Below are 23,770 nucleotides of genomic sequence, written 5' to 3' on the forward strand. Positions count from 1 at the left end.
GTAAACATAACTTGTCTATGCATTTAAAAAGCTGTCAGCTGTTCAGTCTGTCGCACTAGTCCTGACTTTGTCGCGTTTTGAAGAACACACAGAGTTATGGTGTTTTTTTTTTTGTATAAAATATCAAGGTCTCTTAATGATGCTGTAAATGCAGAACTCTAGGTGCTCGCAAACGTAGCTTAACGAACTATAGCTTAGCATTTTTGGTTGAAACATAGTGCTAAAAAAGCCACCTGCTGCCTTTTAAATCTGGAGGGTAGTTTGAGGGTTTGTTTCTCAGTAAACCAGATATTAAGGACATTGTTCACATACAGTTATGGCACGTGATGCAGAAAATGCTGTCAGTCATTGACTAATGCCTCTTCTCATTTCTTTTTTAGAGCTTTAAGTTTCTGAGAGACTGATGGCAATATGACCTGCTAAATTTAATGGTTGGGACTCTTGGTTCTAGAACTCCAGTTCTATCTTTTTTTTTTTCTTTCTTTTTTTTTTTTCTTTTTCTCTCCTCTCCTTTTCAAGTGAGCAACAATATGACTGTCTAAAGCATGCCTTATTTAGCCTCTCCTGTAAGGATGACCTAGCCAGATAAATTTTAATAATGCTTCAGTGTAGAAGGTGTAAACTATTTTGGGCTTAATGTGCTGTGAATGTTGCTTTTTTTCCTTAATATATTTAAACAGTAGGAGTAGTCAGATCATGCATGCGCCATTTTTTACTTAAGGTAGCTGTTAAATTGGCCAAGCTCTGAAACGCACTACTGCCATCTAGTGAGACTTTTTTGTAAAGTACAGCAAAACTTAAAAATATATACAGTATATATTTATATTTTGGGGGAGGGGGGAAAACCAAAATACAGTAAATGTTTTTCATTTTTAAGCTGCTGATATTCATTCCTTGTGGTATGTCTGAAAGATGAGAGAATTATACTGTTCTGGTACTTAGAGAAGTAATATAAATTGAAATTATCTTAAGGGCTTAACCTATACAGAGAGACTTGGGTGTCCAGCAATCAGAATTCAAAAGCTAGAATGGTTCAACAAAGTGGTGGTGAAATGCAGTAAACTAAAACAAAACTTCAGTTTATAAATATATATATATGATTGCTTTTTAAGTGATTTTTTTTTGTTAAATCATGTAAATTCTCAAATCCTTTTGCACTGATGTGTTCAACATATTCTTGTACATTCAATTCAGGCAAACTTTTATAATTTTCTTTTTTGTTTAAATGATGATGAAATGTTACAGCATGGTGATATTCTATGCAACTAGTTATACTCTTTAGTTTGACACTGTAATTTCTCATGATTTAAAGATTGTAGAAATAGACCTTACAGGGTTCTCATGATGTGCGTAACTGTAGATGCATGAACTTGTGTTCTGTGTATTTGTTGAAGTGCAATGATGTATAAAAAGTGGATTCACCTGTTTTTAAAAATAAAACACTGACAAAACTGTGTGAGATTTTTTTCAGATAATTAACAATATTTAAGCTTGTGTAGCCTGAGTGCTGTATATTCTAGTAGTAATAAGTTAATATTTATCAACCTTCTGTTAGTTTTTTCAATTCCTTCTCCACATCTTCCACAAAAGCTGGGAAATTTTGATCCATGAGACATAAGCGAATAAAAGGCCCCAGCTCTTGTGCACTCCACACAGAATGCCGATACACAAGGGGGAGCTCAGACTTCGATTTCAGCACAGACTGCAAAAGTAAAAACAAAGGTGTTGTATTAACCTTGTACATAAAAGGTAGTATTACATGTTTTTTGTAACGATTCAGTTGCATCAAATTTTTCCCTTCAGTATTTAATAAAGACGCATCTGCCTTGTTAACATGCTGTTTGAATACTTTCAATCGCACACAGTTTCTGTATGYAACGTCTTTTCTAATACTTAGCGCCGCTTCTAATACAGCTTTTATGCAACTTTGAGTTCTGGAGCTTGCAGTTCTTTAAATTGGAAATGTTGGGTTTTTTTGGGTAGCAGTGACTGTGCCTCATGGTGAATCTGTTCTGTGTAACAAAAAAAGGATCTTTATAAAGATTCTGTATGTAATGCTGTTTGAAGAAGAGCTCTGGCAGTTCTAGCTTCCACGACCTTAATGTAGCAAGAGCCCTCTTGCAGAGAATGCATGGGGCTTTTCATAACAACCACTTTTATCCCTATCGAACCACTCTTTTGACACCCCCTCAATTCATATTTTCCCCTCACACCCTCCCCCCCTTTTTTACTGTGGTGTTGATGGGAGGAAGAAAGAAGTATGTGCATGGTCTCACTTTTCAATATAAAACAGCAAAAAGGGAGATTGTCACTTTAACATGCTTGAGGAAGCCTTAACTACCTTCCATTGGATGTAGGAGATGCCAGCTCTTATCCATTTGGATTCATTGGAGAAATGCACAAGTCTAATGGATTGGTAAGAGCAGCAGCACAGTGCTTAGAAGCTGCCTGTGACAACCCCCTGAACTAGCTTGACTAAAACTTTATTTTGGCTGGCTGCCAATTTTCCCTGCAGGAAGTGAGCTAGATTCACAAAAGGGCAACTTTGCTCTTTAAGGGCCCTACTCCAGGCAGGGTTACTGCTCTTTCTAAATGGCATAATTCGTAATACATGCATTAATGTCTCTGAGGCTTTGTGTACAGGAATTTTCCTCATTATTTAGGCTGTATTCTCTACAGCCCTCRCTTCCCACTTGCTCTTTGTTTACCCCTTTCTGCCAAAGTTGTAAGCRGGCGCATCAGTTACTACCAGCGATTTTTGGATACTTTGCATGGAAGAGGAAATAGAAATGAGGAAAGGCTGAAGCTCTTCTTGTCTAATGCAGAGGCAGCTAAAAATCATGGTGAGTGTATGCTCTGGTATTTGGGGGTGGGGGAAACATCTAACACAATTATTCTGTCTCTTATTTTAAAGAATTTCAAAAGCCAATTTTGTCCTTTTTTTAACGTATTGATGTGAGAAAAGCAGGGTGGACTAAGCCTGTCCATCTGAAAAAGTTTAAGTTGTTACAAACTGTTAAATCAGGCCCTCCTTTCCATGGCTTAAACGTGTAACAGGATAGGGCAAGTGCCAGATGGCCTGGGCACGCTAGYGGTTGGAGCATATCTATGTTTGACTGGAGAAGCAGCGGGGAACAGATCCTACTATTTTTGCACATCTTATTATTGGTTCGCAGGGCAGGATCTTTTTTTTTTTCCTCATTTTATAGTCTTGAGTAGAGAAAAACAGCTGTTGGCTATGTTAAAATAAAATCTGATAAAAAGAGAATACTTGAATTAAAGCTTCTTCTACCATTTAAACTGTGATTGAAGGCCTCAGAAAATGTCTCCTGAGCAGGTGGTAGTAGGAAATTTAAATTCTAAAGCACAAATAAGCCAGGTGAAAGGTTATGTTTCTGAAACAGAAATAGAGAAATAAACTCTTCCCTGATTGAGATTATGCATGGGAGATGGGATCCCAACACCAGTTCTGAGTGTCTTTGGGATGCTTTCTCTCTGAGAAAAGTTTTTCTTTTACAATGCAGGAGGTTTTAATTTACCTTTCCAGTATTGCTTCTTAAAGCAAAGCCTAGTTATGAAAAACAGAGTTGCTAAAGGCAAGCTGTGCCTTGTTTGATGACTCTATACTGAATATGGAACCCGGATCTAAACGATGTCCTGGYCAGGAAGGGCATCCCGTGTGTCTTGGGCAACCAATGTCACTTATTCCAGCTGTTCCAGGCACCTGCCCCCTGGTAACATCAGCTCTCAGCAAGGTTTGAGATGGTCCTGTGCCTGTCATTCATGTTGTTGGTAAATCCCATTGGCTGTTACTGCAGACAAATATACTAAACACTGAAATATAGCTGCAAGAAAATGTATTTTTAAGGTGTTGTCAGACTTCAAACTTGCTATGGGCAGGTAACAGCTACAGCTTAAGTCTGCACTCAACTCAGCTGTGCAGCAGTGTGTAGCTATAGATTTCCTAGTAACCTCTTAACATTATGCAGTAGACAGTCAACTTGATTCCTTCCTGCCCCAGTAGTAACTGTCTTATTTGAAAGTAACTGATTATTTGAAATTGCAGATAAAAAAAATAAAAGAGTCTGTTGCTAGAACTAAAACTAAGTGAATGTTGATTTTTTTTCCCTGTAAATAATAATCATACTTCAGCATACCTGGAAGTACTAAAATATAATTCACAGATCTGGATAAGAACAAAATTGTTGGTAGTTGAACAGTAGTACATGTATATAGTTCCTGTCATCAAGATCAACTCAGAAAACTCTACTTTCATTAAAGTAAGATTTTTGGTAAGTCTCTTATAATTAAAAAGCTTTGGGGATTTAGGGACATTCGTAATGAGGCACATAGGAACGGGCCTTTAAACCACTTAGATTAGAAGTGGTGACTAGATCGTTCTATCCCTAGGAAAAAAGGTGTAAGGAAGATCCATCGGAAACTTGCAGAAGCAATTAAAAAAAGTTAGAAACATAGAGGTGTTACCGTGAATTTTAGACAATACGGAAGAAAATAAATAACACTACCATTTTACAATTTTTAACACCCTTTTACCCTGGACTTCTTGTTGAAACTAGCAGTTGAATTATAGGTGCTTTTGATCAGAGTTAAGGATGATTGATATTTTCAAACTTAGCTGTACCTGCACATAACTCCAGAGTGGAACACTGACAAAATCATTTATTTGGATGGATGTGGCATGTGAGTAGTTGCTCTTGGCACAGTTTTTTGTTTTGTTTTTAAGCAACTGTTTGTAGTATGAAATCTTTTTTTATTCTCCTTTTTAGCTTATTTCCTAGGTCTAAATCACTACATAAGATGTTTTGGTTTTCCTTGCATGGCTGTAAGCAAGCAAGCATTTTTGCTGATAGCATCCTGATGCCCACTAAAATCTTCTATCAGATTGTACAAGATATTTTGCTCTCTTTCCTGCCAGAGAAATGAAGTTACAGGACCTAAATATGAGATTTTTACCTGTGCTAGCTGTGTTATAGATCTTCTTTCTCCAAAGCTTGTGCCTGAATTTGTTAAAGGCTGATCTGTCTGAAAATATCAAATGCAAATAAAGGCAAAAAGAGTGTGGGTATGTGCAAGAAGGAATAGAAGTTCCAATTTTAGAGATAACAGGAAGAGAATGTGCTCAGCTACTTGATGTAGTAAAAAGGCTGAAATCTGATTGCACATCTGCTCAGTCTTTAGTTTTAAAACGCGTTTAACTATAGATCCATTGTTTCATAATTTAAAATTTTCATGTCTAAACCAACCAAAGAAAACCTAAAAAATAATATGTATGCTCACCAAAAACATGCTTTTTACTTTAAGGTTCACAGCACCCAAAATATGGTTCAGGTTTGCATTTCTGTATTTGGAGAATGGTTCTAGAGGGAGCATGATTAACAACAGTAGGATTGTTCAGTGGCATTCTGCCCTYAACTTCTTTACCTTCCATTCTTTGTTTTAGCTCATCAGGAAATTGGCAAAGCCCAAAGGAGAGGCATTTTGCTTCAAGCTGAACCCATAATTCTGTGAGATCAGCTGCTGAAGGCTTTCTTTCATGCACCTTCTGGGAAATGGTGTGTGTTAACTTAGCGGTGTATTATTCCCCATTTTCTTTACCAGTACCTTCCAGTAAACTAAGACTTGCCCAGATTCTGTGCTGAAAATAAGACAAATTGAGACTCTGAGGTTCCCTGTCTGGACTTGGTTCTCAATATTTTATCACATGCCCCAGAGCTGTCCTGGCTGAGTTAGATGCAGGGATGTTTTTGAGAGCTAGTGGTCCTCCGGATGCCAAGGCAAGGCCCGTTCCCACTCAGGAATGGGTCACCCTCAGAAACATCATTTGCTTTTCTTAGTTTTCCAAGGATTTTGTATTACATAAGAGAGCATTTTATTGTTACCCTGACATCATTTTAACATATATCAGGTTAAGCAAAAATTGATGCAACTACTGTATTTATAGATTCTATGACTGCAAAAGAGAGGAGTAGGCAAACAAAAAAAGAGAGAAAATTCTTAGTTGCTTGAATGGTTCTGACCATTTTTCCTATCCTGTGATATTTACCTGAAATGTGGCTGGGTGCTTCCCAGCAGTCATGGATAAGGACACTTAGAAAGTGTGGACACATTTTCTTGGTGACTGTTCAGCTCTTATCCTCTGTCCCCTATTCCTATTTATTAACCTAAGCAGAAAGCATCTATTTTACCAAATCATATTCGCCTCTGCTTTAGTGTTAGTAAGTGTCCCTTAGATGTAGCCTTTCTTGTTATTTCTTCAGCAGTAATGATTTCCTATGCTTGCCTGAGCCCTTGCACCAAAAAATTAATTTGCGAGTTATGCATTGCTGTAGTCATTTTTGGCACCCTCTACACAGTTTAGGTATTGTGAAAAAAAAAAAAAAAAAAAAAAAAAAAAAAAAAAAAAAAAAAAAAAAAAAAAAAACCCTTCAGACTTCAACCAGAATCCACCAGCTAAGATGCATGAAAAAATAAAGAGCATTTCCTTGAAAAAGTGGCTTTTTAAAAAACAAAAGGTTTCTTTTTCTTTTTTTTTCTTTTTTTTTYCTTTTTTTTTAGTCCAGTAGTAGCATTTTTAATAAAGAATAGAGGCTGATAATAGTAGTAATAAACAACAAGAAACCCACAGACCTAAAATAATTTCCCTGGAAAAAGACTAGCTGATTAACAGCTAAGACAACCTAACAACCATCAACAGTCAAGCAAATATTGTTTTAACTTGCTTTTAGCAGACTTTAATGATAGTCTGTTGCTCATTTTTCATAGAAGTGTCTAGTAGCTGCAAAAGATTGTTTTGTCAAAGGTGCACTAGTATCATTTATGAATCTAACACAAGGCATTAATTATTTTTACATTTTTGAGTCAATATGCTCTTTCTTACTTACTGTATGTAGCATGGATGAGTTTTGTTCATAGTTCTTCACTTGATTTTCACTATTAGCCAGCTGATTGAGACTTTGATAGAGCATCTGGCTTTGCTCATCCGTTACTTGAACTGGTAAATACTCGGCAAGTTTCTGCACACAATTAGAGCAGTGTTCCAGCATCTGCTCTTTTGAATCTCCTCCAAACTGGACACGGAACATACGGCAYTCGTTCTGCTAAAAGCAAAGAGAAATTAATTTATGATTGATTTTGATTTAATTAAACTTGCATTCATTATCATTAGGGAGAAAGTGAGATTTCTTGGATCACTGCACCAACTTAAATATGAGAAACCCAGTTTCCCTGTTGCATCGTTGTCTGGACTAGTAGATAAACCGAGGAGAACGTTTGATTCCCATTTCTAAAATAAGTGAAATACCTTGCCATGACAASAGGATTTATTTTTCCTAAACACAAATATTGCAGGGAACTTAAGTTATTATTGTTCCAAGTGGTATTCTAAAACAAGACATCAACTCTGACCAGCTATGGGTAATAAAATGAAATGGCACCAAAGTTAGTTAACTTGGTAATTAAGCTAAATATAAGGATTTGTGTTATTGTTCCAGCCCATGGAAAGGGCCAAAAACACATGGAAAAGACCAAAAAAATCAGCTGCAAGTCTACTGCTCTGACAGTAATACTGTCAGGAGTCTGTCAGGAGATACAAGTCTGTATCTCTCTCATTCTTTCTTATCAGTATGAGGTTCTGACTCTCTGCAGCTGAAATATGGCAGATTCTGCMTATACTAGCAATATAGGCTCATGGAGAACATCTTTTCATGATTTAATAAAATATATCATTCCTTAAGGTTGTGAAGTAATATTAAAAACTAAACAAAAATACTGGGCCGAGTTAACCTCCAATGCAGGTTGTTGTGCTATATAATAATAAAAATTTCTGCAAAAGTTTGAGCTCTAGCAAACTGCACTGAAAATGGAGGGTTGAAAGGGCTGTAGTGCATCATAAGCGTGTCCTAATGACAACCGAATRAGAACAAAGAACAAAAAGGTAAAATAAATGATGGCTAGTAAAATATTTAGTTGCATATGCTCTGTCATCACCTTGTACACTCAGAACTGTGTTTGATTCTTTGCTTTATAGTACCTTTAGTACTAACATCTACCAAAGATGAAACCTAGGGAGTTATGTGCTGTAGCTGACTTCCTGAAACATTCTTAAATGTTTTTAAGGATTGGCACAGAAACTATATATACATGGAGAGCATTTCAGGGATTCTTCCAGCCACCGTTTAGGTTAGAAAGTAGAGAAACCACTGGACCACTGTAATACCACTAAATCCATTTTAAGTTGTGAGAATATATGGTAAACAAGCATTTGGATCGATTGACTTCATTTAATGCTGAGTGAAAAGTCCCTCAAAACTTTGTCCAAGTCTCAAAATGATTGTGAGGTTGATTTTGATGTTTTTTTTTTCTGGGGTGCAGCAGAATCCCTTAACACTGTGGTGGGGAGCTGCTTTTAACTGTTTTGTTTACTGAATCTGATTCATCTAAACTAATTCCTGCAGCAGCTCCATAGTCTACTCTCCAGTAATGCTCCAGATTGTTAAGCAATCTGACAAAAAAATAAAAGCAAAACTATTGTGGTTTCAGGCTAGAAGAACCCATGAAATTAAAACAGGTTGAGATATTTATTTTTGCATTTCCTACTGCTCCTATCAAGGCTAGACTTATTTTGAAATGAGATGATGACTTTTTATTTGAAAAATAGGTATTATGCCTCACATCTGTTTATATTTTGCAATTAGCAAAGCATTCCTCTCTGCAAACTGTAGTGTTTTGTTTGTATCATCTTTTATAAAACATATAAAACTGTATAATTAGCCAGAGTAAACAGGCATAGGTGCAGTTTTCTGCTACCCTTGCTGTTGCAATTATCTATGATTATAATAACCCAGTCTATACCTCCCACAAGAGCTCCTGGCAGGGAGAACTGCTAGAACAGCTTGAATACGGGGGATGTTTTTATGCCTTAATAGTCTGGTGAACGATGGCAGGAGCTAAAAACTTGTCTCTAGTAGCTACTAAACAAAAGGCTTAACGGCTCTTGCAGAATTAATGTTTCTAACTTAAAAATGAATTCTCTTGTCCAGTACAAAGAGTTAAACTGAAGGCAGCAGTTTCTCCTGCAACAACAAAACCTAAAAAGTATCAGGGGAGCAGTGAGAGTTGTTCTCATTTTGAAACCATCTTTGTTTCTGAATAACCTGTCAAGTGCTCAGCAGAGCCAAATAAGTAGCCTTCCAGAGTTCATTTAAGAACTAAGAAAACTGAGATTTTATACATAAGTTAGTACACAAGGAAGTACCATTTAATTATTTAAAAGCTAACCAATCATTTTTCATGAAATTTGAGGGTAAGGCCAGAAGTCCAGGCCTCTCTCATTAGCTTCAACACCAGATGCCTTAATCAGACACTACTATGCCCAGCCTCAGGGGCCAGGAAATGACTGTGTAGATATTCAGCTGGCCAGGGTGAGGTCCCAGAATGGAAATACCAGTTCTCTGAGATGTAACCCGGATGGCAAGTGTGAGAAAGAACAGGAATACATACAAAACTAATCCATCTTTCACACGTTCTCAAGCAAAGAAATGTTTAAATTTAATTGTCAGTGTAGGAGATGTTGTATATGCAGTTCAAAATGATTGATAAGCAGCATCTAAGAATGTAAGCCACAAGTAGGAATCTCTTAATTTTTTTATTGGTTAGCAGTGTGGCTGTCAGCATGTGGGCCTATTTTCAGATTTTATACATTCAGACGAGCAAATTCTAAGTAAAAGCAGACTGGATATTTTAATTGCTTACTCTTAGAAAGTAGTCCCTATGACTCAAATAGTAGGAGCTTTCTACAGAACTGTCATGACTATTGGAAATAATTAGAAGCAGCTCTACTGACCTTTGACTTTGCCCCAAACAGCAAGCAGTCTGCTCTTCTTACTATTTTCAACCATTTGTGGGAATCAATTAATGAGAAGCCTTCCTGAAATGAAGCAGAAGGCAGTCTATTTAAACAGTGAATATACAACACTCAGAAGTAAACAAAAGGTCAAGTTATTTAACAAAATTTCATTTCTCAATGAAATTGAGCTCATTTATATCTATATATCTTTGGCTCTTATTCTGCTGTATTAAACATACCAAGATTCCCTATGACCTCCCCACGGAGGGTGGGGAGTCTCATGGGGCCATCAGTGCAGAGTCACACATCATGCGAATTCCAGACTACAGTGATATAGCTTCCTTTGCTAAAGAACCAGCAAGCAATAGTTATCACATACTTCAAAAGAGCTAATACTTAACATTTCAGAAATAACCAACAACTACAAATTTWAAATATTTTTCAGTTACCTGAAAAATTTACTATCTGTAAACCTAATGGAAAATTACACGGAAAACATAAAATTGACAATACTTATTTTTTTAACCACACTCTGCATTAAATTAGAATCTATAGTTCTAGCAACAGCACTTTATCAGGGTACATTTTAATTTCCATATATATTTCAGAGTGTATATATTATGAAAGTCTCCTTGACATGCAAAATAAAACAGTTGCAACCAACAGTTTTAAATTCTCCTCTTGCATCCATGAAGTTACTGAGAAGAGCAGCAGAGGGCAGACAACCCTGGAGAAGAGGACAGCAATTGCTTATCCAAGACCTAAATAGACATTTTCTTCAGGCAGAATTCAGGTAAACAAGCAGAAGTCTTTATAACTTCATAATGATATTTTTATACTTCATTTGTGTTAACTGGTGGTCTTTTTCAAACAAGGCAGACCACTTAGCATTCTGTAAAAATATCCCAGGAATCTGAAAACATCACATAAACATTGCAGGGCAATGGACTAAGTTATTGCACAGACTGACACATGGTCATCATTTGTCAAAGTTGAAAGGCTAGAWAGAATATCCTTGCCTGTTTCATTTTTTATGAACTAATAATGCTTTTCAGCTGCTGTATTTTTCATAAAAATTYGCAAGTCATGCAAATCCTGAAGCACCAGATTGTATTTTTGCCAGAATCAATATCTGTCCCACCCTGGTTCAGGCTGGGATGCCGCCTGCCATTCTGCTTTCTAACAAGGAAGACACTACCCTTTTACTGTGCTGGCTCTACAGCCTCACCCAGCAGTTGCATGTGGACCTTAACTGGGCTTTGAGAGGGATGTCTAAGAAACACTGATGGCTGAAACTGAAGGCAAACTGGCTCAAGGACTCATTGTTGAGCACCTATTTACTGCTACAGACTCCAGAACGGTAAGAACATGCAAGTATCAGCCCCAAAAGATTTAAGGTCAGAGGAGGAAAACTTGCCTGTGCACTGTTTTTGGAAAAGCCTCGACAGCAGGTTAGGCAGGGCAGTCACTTGGCAGAACTGAGTGCACTCAAAATGCTGCAAGGCGGAAATTGCTGAGATGTGAAAGGCCTCAAGGTCAGAAGAATAAGATGACCTCACTTCATGATGGAAGGAAAGTGCCAGGCCATCCTCTACGCTTACAGGAATTATTTAAAGGAACTTGGATCTTAATAGAGATTCTCACTAGAAGAGAACATCTTGTTTGGTAAGTCAGYATTGCACAGCCACAGTACACGATGCAATTAGATTGCTGAAACAGTGGAGCAGGAGGCTGKGTCCACCACCCTAAAGGCAATGTCCTTCCCTATAGACAAAATCCTCTCCAGTCTAGGGTCACTGTCCCGAAGACAAACCAGTAAAGTGGCAATAACTGCAGAAAACAAGGCAGCAGAAACRGCAAACAAATAAGATAGATCCAGAAATGATTCTCAAACCAAATCAGGATAAGTGCCAGCAAGCTAGCTGCCATAAATATAACACTGTAATGCAAATAGACATTGCAATAAGTTTTATCACAATTCAGCTGCAAATTCAGAAAGGCTGTAGCTCCCATATTGCTGCAGGAGATTTTTTTATACTTATTTTCACTTTTCAGCTCTCGAAGAGTCATATAGCACACGTAGCTCCCAAGTGTGTACAATATCTCCATGATGAAATGCACTAAAAGCTGAGAAAACCTCAGCAAAATTTAGCATCTTATTAAAGTTGCCCAGCAGACCTTGTTAATATGTAATGATAAGCACTACTATGAAGAATAAAATAAGAGTGAAAGTAACAGTAAGCATATAGTGGCATAGGTTTCATGGCATGTAGACTGAGAAGCTAATTTAGGTAGCTAATCCACAGCAAGACTCATGCTGCCACATATTTTTTCAACAGGGTAATGAGTTTGCATAGCAGTAGTACATCCTCCAGGCTAAAATTTCACCTCTGGATTTAACACTACAGTTGTTGGGAAAAAAAAATTGAAGAGATGCTTGTGCTTAGCATGGCAATACTTCACCTGAGGTCAACACCACCTGCAGCCATTACTGGTGTGATGTCTTAGTACATGGTTGCACAAAATAAAAAAAAATAAAAAAAAAAAAAAAAAAGGAAAATTTGATTTTTGTGCACTGGAAGTAATTTAAAGGTATACTTAACAGTCACGTCTATCTACAGCAATTAGCAGCCAGTGCTATGTTTATTGTCAATGTAAAGGAGCCAGGCAAGGAAAATGGAATTGAAATTATATGAGTAAGGTACAGCCTATAATGCATTCAAGGTGGAGAACTGGTTGCAGAAAGGGAAGCAGAAGAGCTTAAGCGGGGTAGGAGATAGATTCTCACATCAGAGCAGAGAGAAATACATTTAAAATTGGAATTTATAAAGGAAAAAAAAAAACAAAACAAAAAGTCAAAATACTGTCCCAGGGTTTATGAGCCTTCTAGTTTAAGCCTCAAGGCTTATAAAAGTGACATGGAGAGTAAACATTATCACTGTTTAGAATGCACTAGAGCAAGTGTGTTTGCATTTATTTTTTTGAAACAAATGCAAAACAACATGAGGTGAATTCCCTCTCAGCACAAGGTGTTGATTTCCCAGATCTCAAGGAATAAACATTAGACAATTTTAACTTGACAAGATTCATGAGAACATCCACACCATACAGGACAGTTCAGAACCACTTACCCTGGACAGGCATCCAGGCTGAGCACTGGGCAACCAACCTAGCAAGTCATTTGTGTCAGACTACGAGCAATGCCTGATACTGGAAACTCCCCCTTTGCCCCTTCCTCTCCCAGTGTTTCCACTCGCAAGTCCCAAAAAGCTGTTGGTGAAGCAATTCCAATATCCCTTTTTTTAACTTAGGCCACTTTCAGTAATTTGTAGCACTCTGTACATCTCAAATACTGCTTTTGATACACACCAACTATGTATATTTAAAATAGCTGTTCCCATATTAAGTTTAATTTTACAGTATTTTTCCTTTCATTGCAAGACATAGAAAAATGTTTTCTCTTTAAAATACCGTTTTCAAAGAGATCATAAATTGCAGATAACATTTAATTTTCCTGCCAGCTACTTCACTGACATTTCCCAGGTTGCCATTCTTTTCTATCTCCTTTCTCTAAGGTAAAGCAAATTGGAAAAACAAACAAATAAAAAAAAAAAGAATGTTTACTTACATACTCTAATTATTCACTTCCAAGAGCAGAATTTAATTAACTGAAATTTGACTTTAATTAGCTAACTGAAGAACAAAGCACAAAGTTTTTCCTTTACTCTTGCACTCTTGGTTGATTCCATATTGCCAAGGAAAAACAAATAGAAACCTAAGAATAGCATAACCCAAAAGGGAGTGCCTCCATGCAATACTCAAGCAATACAATAGAACTCGTCTGCAAAAAAGCTGCCTGGAAAGTTATGGACAAACTCAGGTGTGCAGAACTACTCAGACGAAACGCTGTCATTAAATTGTTTACACCATTAAGTGACACTACAATCAAGATCCTCTAGATTTTCTCAGTTTTAAGCAGCAAATAAGCCTGATTTAGCACAATATTAAGAAGCTCTATTCTGTTCCTCATAGCTTTTTGGGYATTACCTAAGTCTAAGTATTTGCTGCCTCTTGAGATAGGACAAAATAATGATGATATCCGTTTCATTCTTAGTGAGAGAATTATGAATCAGCATATGAAGTTAAATAAACAAATTCAGGGCAACCAAGAAGAAGACCACAACAAATCTGTCCTCTGCTCCATTATTCAAAAGCTAGAGAATTAAATCATCTCTGCCATCATGCAGGAAGTATGAGGAAGATTCTGGAAATCAGATGGCAACATTATATTCAAACCACCAGAAAGACAAGAACAAGGATAGCTGTGGTCTCTGCACCACAACATCAAAATCTGTGTAACATGAGTTTTGTGCCCAGAGTTGGGCTTTGCTGAGCAATACTGGGAAAGAGAAAGGAGAAGCAGCAGTATAGGAATAATCAGGAACATAGACAGAATGGCAACATGGAACTAACTGGTAAGGAAAAGATCCCAAATGTTTATGATCTGGAGATATAAAAGGGTGCTTTTTTTCCTAAGAACATTAGCATTCAATCATGCATATAGTCCTCATCTTGTTTTCCAGGGTGGTAGTAGCAGTAACACTACATTAAAGCAAAAGAATTTTATATTTTCTCTAGTAAAAATGTTAAGCATCTCATAGTCCTAGAGAGAAATAAAGCTGAGGTAGGAAACGTTTCCCAAATATTTTGAAATGTGGACAAGTCAACCACAACTCACATCTGGCAGAGAAATCAGTAAGGCTGATCTAGCTTTATACGTTTCTGGACCATCGCTAATTTAGAAATGCTTTTGTTCTGCTTTTATACTTTTGCATTCAAGAAGCTATCGAATAATGAGGCCTGTCTATGATATGTATTACATAGTATTGCCTACTATTATTAACATTTCTATGATATTATCTAGCCACCTCAAATGAGGTGCTAAACAATATGTGAACACAGAAAAAGATTATTTATTCTATGTTTAAATGCAAGGTAGTTAGGCAAACTTAACTGCAAGGCAAAGTTTGCAAGCCAAAGCATTTCCTTCAATATATATTACCCTTTTTTTGTATAGCAAACATTCTGGAGTTACACTCATGCAGTATACATGTTTTTAAGTGAAACTAAACTTTGTATAGACAGTAAGTTATAAAGAAGCATTTATTTTCATCACAAGCATAATATACTCTGCCTATTTAAATCACAGACAATATTAAAAAAATTCTTTTAGCTACCATTTATAATACACCATTCAGAATGGATACATGCCTTGTACGATGAATTGAAAGATCAATTGGGTGTAACACAGTTCATCGGTAATGAGTTCAGCATGAGATCAAAAGAACTTTATTGTGTTAATAATTAATATCCCAGTGTCTTTCAGGCAGGATATCCCTGGCAGCCAACTGAAGTAAGATGGCAAARGAAAGACAGTCCAAGCCTCATTATCACAGTAGAGAGGTTGAGGGCAGAATTTTCATCAACACTCAACCTATGGAATCAGTGCTCTCTATCACTTGAAATCAAATAGATTAATGTACTTTTGAAAACATTTGCTTATCTGTGATACTTCCCAGTTTTTCCTTCTCCCCTTTTTTGTGCTCAACATTGAAAATAAAGTAGCATGGAAGAGGCCCAAGACTCTCAACTGATACGTGACAAGCTTTTACTTATTGCCTAAGTTTATCTGTTCCTGAGTAGTGAAGASCAGTCCGATCCCTCAAAAAACAAAAAGAAAACCTCAATTTTCTTCTGATGAGCTGCATCAGGAAAAAAGTATGACTTTCAGGTCCACATCAGTAACCAGGTCCACATCAGGTCCACATCATCTGAGATAAATTTTCTAACTTTCCAGTCAGGCACTCCATAACCATGAAGTTAAGTGCAATTGCAGGAGTTACAGAAAGAAAAAGAACTAAAGAACTAAATTATTGGTGAACCAGCTGCAGAAGTTGTAAAGCCCTTACTACAAAAACCCAGCTACTGCATTCCAGAATTTCCAGCAATAAAGGTGCAGTCATCACACAATTCCCAAACTCTTTGCCTACCCCTAAAATCCTCTGCAATATTGGCAGGGCACATGCAGCTCCAAGATATTTCATATTTACACCCAAACCCACAGATATTTTTTTTCCTTGCACCCAAACTCTCAATTGTGCCTTAAACACTTTGTTCTTGAGTGAATTCTGCTTCAGCATCTTACTACTTACATAACTGCAAAAGCTCTGGGCCTAGGCAACAAATGTGAGTTTGCTCCTGCAGCTAGAGCTGYACCTGACATTTGTAGTCAATAGAGACCCAGAGAAAAGGAACAGCATCTGACATAGGCTACCAGCGTAGCCCTGCTAAAAGGCAAGCTGTGCCCACGGCCCTCTGTCAGGATGTACTCTGTTCCTGCAGAGAGACATCTGCAGAAAAGACAGAAAACTTGAAGTACACCAGCACCAAGCCAACCTCTCACTGTCATATTGTAGAAGTAACCACAGTGCAGCAGCAGGACTATGTTACATTCAGAGGTGCCCAGAAGTGTTAGGCACCTGCAGCTAGAGATCAGGTTTCTAGAAAGAGTTCTCCCACAAACTACAGTCATAGAATCATAGAGTGCTTAAGGTTGGAAGGGACCTCAGAGGTCATCTAGTCCAACCCCCCTGCTCACACAGGGTCACCTAGAGCAYGTGGCACAGGGCTGCGTCCAAGCGGGTTTTAAAGATCTCCAAAGAAGGAGACTCCACAACCTCTCTGGGCAGCCTGTTCCAGTGCTCTGTCAYCCTCACTGTCAAGAAGTGTTTCCTTAAGTTCCTGTGGAACTTTTGGTGCCTCAGCTTGTGGCCRTTYCCTCTAGTCCTGTCGCTGGCCACCACTGAAAAGAGGCCGGCCTCCTCCTCCTCACTGACTCCCTTGAGGTATGTATACGCACTGATCAGGTCCCCCCTCAGCCTNCTCCCTTGAGGTATGTATACGCACTGATCAGGTCCCCCCTCAGCCTTCTCTTCTCCAGGCTGAACAGGCCCAGCTCCCTCAGCCTTTGCTCATAGGGCAGATGTTCCAGGCCCCTGATCATCCTCGTAGCCCTGCGCTGGACTCTCTCCCACAGCTCCACATCCCTCTTGTACTGGGGAGCCCAGAACTGAACACAGTCTCCAGATGTGGCCTCACCAGGGCTGTGTATAGGGGGACGATCACCTCTCTCGACCTACTGGAGACGCTCTTCTTAACACACCCCAGGATCCCATTGGCCTTCTTGGCCACCAGGGCACACTGCTGCCTCATGGTCATCTTGCCATCCACCAAGGTCCCTCTCTGCAGGGCTGCTCTCCAGCAGGTCCACCCCTAATCTGTACTGGTGTCCGGGGTTATTCCTCCCCAAGTGCAGGACCCTGCACTTGCCCTTGTTGAACCTCATGAGATTTCTCACCACCCAGTCGTCCAGGCTGTCCAGGTCCCTCTGGATGGCAGCACAGCCCTCAGGCCTATCAGCTACTCCACCCAGTTTGGTATCGTCGGCAAACTTGCTGAGGGAGCACTCCATCCCTTCGTCCAGGTCGTTAATGAATAAGTTGAACAGGACCAGACCGAGGACTGACCCCTGGGGGACACCGCTAACTACAGGCCTCCAACTGGACTCCGCACCACTGACTACCACTCTCTGCACCCTGCCACTGAGCTAATTCCTAATCCACCTCCCCGTCCACTCCTTCCCACACCTTTGGAGCTTGCCCAGGAGGATGCTGTGAGGGACGGTGTCAAAAGCCTTGCTGAAGTCCAAATAGATGACATCCACCGCTCTGCCCTCATCTATCCAGCTAGTCACTCCATCATAGAAGGCGATCAGGTTAGTCAAGCATGATTTCCCCTTGGTGAWTCCATGCTGGCTACTCCTGAGCACCTTCTTCTCCTCCACGTGTCTGGAGACAGCAGCCTGTGAAGCAGTCCTGTGAAGGAATGGACAGCAAAGATCAGCTCCTACCTCAGGACAAAACATTAGATTTCATAATTGACACCAAAAGGAAAGATATGTATATGTATATATATATCAATATTTTTGTAAGACAATGAAACCTGATAAGAGCTCAGTGAACAAGATGTTAATGGATTCTGTCTATTGATAACATCGTAAAGGTAGAGGGAGAAGGGACTGCAGACCTATTGATGACTATGTCAACTCAATATACTCTTCTGTAGAACAGAGAGATACAGTGAAGGTATGCATTCCTTAAACTGTTTGGATTTCTGTGATTAGAGGATCTATGAAACACTTTGCTAGCACTTGTTTGGTTATAAGCTTAGRGCCTTTCTGGAGGTGTATAAGGACCCGAGCACCCTTCATCAGGTAACACTTTTCTAAATGCACTCTAAACTTTGCAGGACTAGACTCTTAAGACACTCCTATGTCTTTTTAAAATGTTTGTATTTCAAACATCCTTCTCTAGATCAATACCATATGCTAAACTTTAACTGCAAGATAAATGTATTTCACACATACATGTCAAAAYTCTCTAAAACCTACTGTAGTAGTTGAATCTAAAAGAACTGAAGAGGAGAATGGTAAAGATCAGAATCCTTTAAAACTCTATTGCTGATGATCATCARTGTACAAGAATTATAAAAAGGAATGTATCATTTTATCCAACATAAATGAGGCAACTGATGCAGAAAGATATTCAGCTCATCCAAAGTAATAATAATCTCGGTAGCGTATGCTAGAATTAAAATAAAAAAAAAAAAAAGAACCAAGAATTGATTGGTTTTGAATGAGTTAATAAAACCAAGATTTCTTCTACACTTTCCAATAAAAATCATGGGTAAAAAAATAACCTCCCTCTAGCTTTCCATGGATTACTAGTGAGCAGAACATTCTAGCAATCTCTTCACTTCCCTAGGTGTTAAATGTTCTCATCTGTTACACAGGAACCTTTGACCACTCAGATCACCACTGTGAATATCATCTCAAAAATACAAGTACCCAAATTTTAGGCACTGCAAAGAGAGCATCAAGAATATAGATTCTTCTGCTGACTGCTTGCCTAATTAATGAGCTTAGAATCTACTGTATCCTTAGYACTACTAGCTTATTAGAAGTTATGAGGGAACCAGGAGGGCACTAAGAATATTTAGTTTGCACTCCAAAACATCAAACCACAAATCAATTACTCTGGACTAATTTCATCCTATTTAATAGGACTGCTTCACAATTTTGATTTGTAGAATACCAAGAATTCCAGCATCAGAATTTATTGCATCCAATAATGCCAAATATAATTTTCATAATGTGCTGATTTGAAAGGAAGGAAAGAAAAGAAATAAGAGCTGTGTGTATGGTGATRCAGAACATGATCTGCTGCATCTTCACAGCACGGCCAGGAACAGCCAGATGTRCCATCGAGATATCTATCCCTGTTGAAATCCTATCATCTGCAGCATGCAAGAATGAGATTTCATATAGCAAGATAAGCAGTCTGGCAGGCCACACTAGAGCAAAAATATGTCCTAAAAATATTCTGTAATTTGATTCCAAATTAAGAACTTTGTTTAAAAAAAAAAAAAAAAGCAAAAAGCACTTTCATTTGCATTACACATTAGGGATTTTAATGTTCCAATCCTTGAAGCTCCATTTACCCTCCTCTTCACTTCATCTGACTGATCACAAGAAGCAGATTGCATTTTTAAAGGAAAGCAGTTATTTCCTTATTAAGACAGACTCAAATAAGTCTCTGGCACTTCCATTAAAGCAAATTTTAAACAATCTTGGATGCATACCTATTCCCAAGTTTACCCATCCAAATAAGCTGTTGGGTTTCTTTGCACAACTGATGTAAACACTGAAGTTATACACAATTATTTGTTACAGAACCATGGAGTTGTACTTTAATCATCAATTCTGAAGTATTCTCAGATACTATAATAAACTGTGTCAAAGCTATAGCACTTCACCACACTGCACCRTAACAGCACAAGGTACTATACTAATCTGACTGATTTAAAATAAGCGCTGAGGCTGAATTCCTTCTGGCAAGAAAACAATCTTGCAAATTCCATTAGCAAAAAGGTTGCTAGAAAGGCATTCATTAAATATCCTAYGATTTTAACACTCAATAAAAATATTCTATAGTCTACTGAATATATTTTTTAAAAAACAAATTAGGGYRTGTGAAGATTTATTGCTAATTTATAAGTATTAGAGATGGATCATAAAAGAGCCATAGACTCACTTGCCTCTATTTAGCTACAATTCTCTAGCCACGTAAAACAAAAAGTTTCTTACATTCCTGTTTTACAGATTCTCTCCTTTTAATTTTCTTACACATGTCCAATGCAGAGAAAACATTTTGGCATGCACTAAGAAACACTTAAATATTTTTCCTAGAATGGAGACRATTAATCCAACCATCAATTAAAAACAGATTTTCTATTTCTGAATACATGCCTTTCACTTCAGTTGTGTGCACATGGAGACATAGAGAAAGGTGAGTGTTACTGAAAAGTAGACACTAAACAAGAGCACTCATTGCATAAATAGCTCGCACAAAAGCTATCTTATTTTCACACTGACTAGAACATATGCTCCAAAAAATAATTTTTGTATTTTAGTACATAAATCAACATTGGCTATGAAAATGTTTCAGAGAAGAATCGCTGAGAGCGCAAACATTTGGAGCTATCACTAGAATGTTCGCCAACTGAGATTAGTTGTGCAGAAGATTAGCTATAAAGCCGATGAGCACCAAGTTCAGGCAAGCACCACTTCAGTTAATATTAATATTTACAACAGAGGAATAGAGAGAAAAATCTGAAGTTCAATGATGTATGTGACTTGGATATTTTGTTGGACTTTTAAAAAAGCATCCACTCATAATATTATCAGCTTAAAGCAGAACTTGCAGGCAGTTAAAAGGTTTCTTTTTAGCTTTTGTAAAACACACACATCACTAAAGAACAGACGTATTCTTAATTTTATCTTATTAAAGAAAATAGAAGGTACAAAACAAGATAGTCTGAATCCACTAATGCACTGATTTAACTACATTCCATGTCAATTTTAAACCACAAGAGATAAGATTAGCTCATAGTGCAATATTTTTCATTTTTAAAAGTGTCCAATTAATAAAATTTCTTTGTTAGAGATGTTAGATGACATTTTTTTTGAGTCTGGAAGGGGGTTCTGTTTTTAAACTTCTTGCTTAGAATAGTTCAAAATAAAACTTCAGGGGTGACGGAGGCTTCTATTCTTCTCTTACTACTASTAAATGTTATTGCAAAAAATAATATTATTTGGCAATTTCACCACAATGATYTTCTGAATTTAGTAACCAGTTCAGTTCATTCTTGGATTACTTTTAGAGGGAAAAAAAATCATTTTATTTCCCATCCATAGAAGTTTTAGAAAAATAAAATATAGTTATTCAAGTTGAAAAGGAAATGGTCCTTGTGACTGAGTAACTACTCACTGCTGGACTTTTTCATTTTTCTTTCAAATGGCTGGCTGTAACTGCTAGTTGAGATAAGATACTGTCCTTGAGGAAACATTCACTGGTGTCAGATTGCAATTTATTTAATTGCACATTGGTGATTGTTGGATATTCTCCCATGAGAAAAAAAAATCTATTTTTCCAGAAAAGTTCTATAATCTTTATTAAAAAAAAAAAGGTTATTTTTCTATCAACAGCAACTGCCTCAGGAAAATCAAACCAGATAGGAAATTCTGAGGAGCAGTGCTTGGGATACACACATACACACATACACACACACACACACACACACACATACAGAGAGAGAGAATACATTAAGACTAAGTCAAAACATTAGCATGAAACATCTACCTTCACAGTAAATCAGGCCTAATCAGACCAACCATGCTCAAGCCAAGGAACATCATTCCTAGAAGATCCTTTCTATCATTCTTTAATACCTGCAAACTGCAAAATGTCTTCCTGGTACAGTATAAAGAGAATGTCACCTATCATTTGGTTTTCTCCAGGGTTTTGCAGCCAAGGAAAGTCCCATGAAATTCATACATGAGTCCCCCAAGCAGTACTGAATAGGGATATGCACAGCGATCCACAGTGAGGATCTTGTGCCTCACTGTCTTCCTCTGCAGCTCTGTAAGGCACAAAGCAACGGAGTTGGTATACAGCCTCCTTAAAACCAGGAGCCCATTGTACATCAAAGCATCTGTGTAGAGATTGGAAGATAGATCAAAAGACTAAACAATTTAAAAGATGTAGTTACTACATAGTAAGAAGCAGTTTTGTAAGTACATCAGAGGGAATTCCACTGCAAGTGAGTAAGGCAGCAGGCAGCTGTTGGAGAACACTTTGGCATTTAAAAGGAGAGACTCAGAGGTCCATGACAGCAAGCACGAATGAAGCATGCAGCAAGAGCATCAATTGAATCACCTCAAGTGCAGCACTCCATCAAACTTGATGCTTTCCCTCTGGGGCAGAAACTTCTGCATTTAACATTATCCTCTGTGACAAAACATCCATTGCAAGGAACTCCCAGCAAGAAGATTTGGTCGGTGACAGTTGCAAAGACAGCGTGCACTTGGCTGTGCAACGCCTGCTTAAATATTGTGATCAGTTTCTGACAGCTCCCAGGAACAGGCGACTACAAGGAGACAGAACCAGTGAAATTAGCCACTTCTATAGTCTGGTCTGGTCTGCAGCAATAGCATACATTGCCCAATAATTAAACTTTTTTGTTATTTGACCTGGACAGGGAACACAGACATCTATAGTCTTCGTGTATTTGGCTAGGTTGGTGATGCACATCTCCTATCCCACATGTCCCTACGGTTCATCTGAGATCAAAGCATYGGCGTTCAAATTCAGTGTTTTGTTATTTACTTGGAGAGATTCAAAACAAACAAWCAAAAAACTCTCTTTTTTGATATGTAGTTACTATTCTATTGCAGATGCTTAAACACTTTATTTAACCTAATGCCTTACCATGTTTGGGGCATAATTTGTCATAGCCAACATAAAATCCCAGTGGTAAAATAGAGACGTATATTAAGACTTCCATGATCTATCTTTTAATGGGCCCTACCTCATAACAGCCACTCTTAAWATAGCGATAGCCAAATGTGAATATCTGTGAATATGAATAATTAACATTATTGCCAGCTATTTTATACAAACTTCTTATAAATGTATGCTGACTTGTGGTCAAACTATGAATATCTCATTTATGCATTCAGAACCTGAATTGCTTTTACCTTCCATTACACAACTAGAAGAAATGAGCAATCTGCCCAAAGGCAGGAAAACTGTAGCAGAAAAGCTACTTCAGAAGATTAGTACATCCTTAATATGGATATTTATTCTTATCAGGTGAATCACACCTTAAGCCTTATGCTGACAGAGGATCAGATCAGTCTCAAACCTAAACCAGAACTGGACCAAGAAAAAAATGGCAAAGTCTCTTTCTGTCCTAATCCCATTTTCACCAGGGCTTGGAAGACTCCTGTACAAAGACCTTTTAAGGTGCACAAAAAAAATATAATTTATAGTATTGTATGTATTTAAATCTACAGCACACAGTCATGCATTCTGTGTAGAAATTTTTCTCTGTCTTAAAGCTGAATTATTTTGCAGTAGTTTGCAAGTTTTCTACTATTTATCAGCCATTTTCTGCATCTTCTCATCAAGGCGTATCTGACAGGCACTGAACACAGTTAATTCCACTTTTAGTACAGGCCTTTTTCTATCACAAGGCATAGTGCAATGTCAGCATCAAATCAATTTCTTCAAAATGGAGCTTCTGTTAACCTCTTTGGTATCATTGTGAAATCTTTTGAATTTAGTACCTGAAACACAGGCTATCACAAATTCAGTTAAAACAATTTTTAAGCTATTGTTGTGTCCACAATATTATAACAACATATCTTAGGACTACATAACCAAT

At 37.8% G+C, this 23,770-nt stretch overlaps 2 protein-coding genes across 2 annotated transcripts in view; one reads left to right on the forward strand and one right to left on the reverse strand.

Annotated features, from left to right (window-relative positions):
* NPTN (neuroplastin) overlaps positions 1 to 1,551 on the forward strand; it is a 36,914-nt gene extending 35,363 nt beyond the window's left edge. The window contains exon 13 of the mRNA XM_026043652.1: positions 381 to 1,551. The gene's annotated coding sequence lies outside the window, so the exon portion shown is untranslated. The remainder of the gene's footprint in view (positions 1 to 380) is intronic.
* Positions 1,541 to 23,770, reverse strand: part of REC114 (REC114 meiotic recombination protein) — a 23,840-nt gene continuing 1,610 nt past the window's right edge. The window contains exons 3-6 of the mRNA XM_026043653.1: positions 9,863 to 9,946; positions 6,903 to 7,115; positions 4,975 to 5,043; positions 1,541 to 1,702 (exon numbers count right to left, since the gene is read on the reverse strand). Coding sequence (XP_025899438.1) covers positions 1,541 to 1,702; positions 4,975 to 5,043; positions 6,903 to 7,115; positions 9,863 to 9,946 — 528 coding nt within the window. The remainder of the gene's footprint in view (positions 1,703 to 4,974; positions 5,044 to 6,902; positions 7,116 to 9,862; positions 9,947 to 23,770) is intronic.

This window comes from Nothoprocta perdicaria, unplaced genomic scaffold (genome assembly GCF_003342845.1).
Source record: "Nothoprocta perdicaria isolate Ctin4 unplaced genomic scaffold, notPer1 scaffold_332, whole genome shotgun sequence".
NCBI classification, from domain to species: Eukaryota; Metazoa; Chordata; class Aves; order Tinamiformes; family Tinamidae; genus Nothoprocta; species Nothoprocta perdicaria.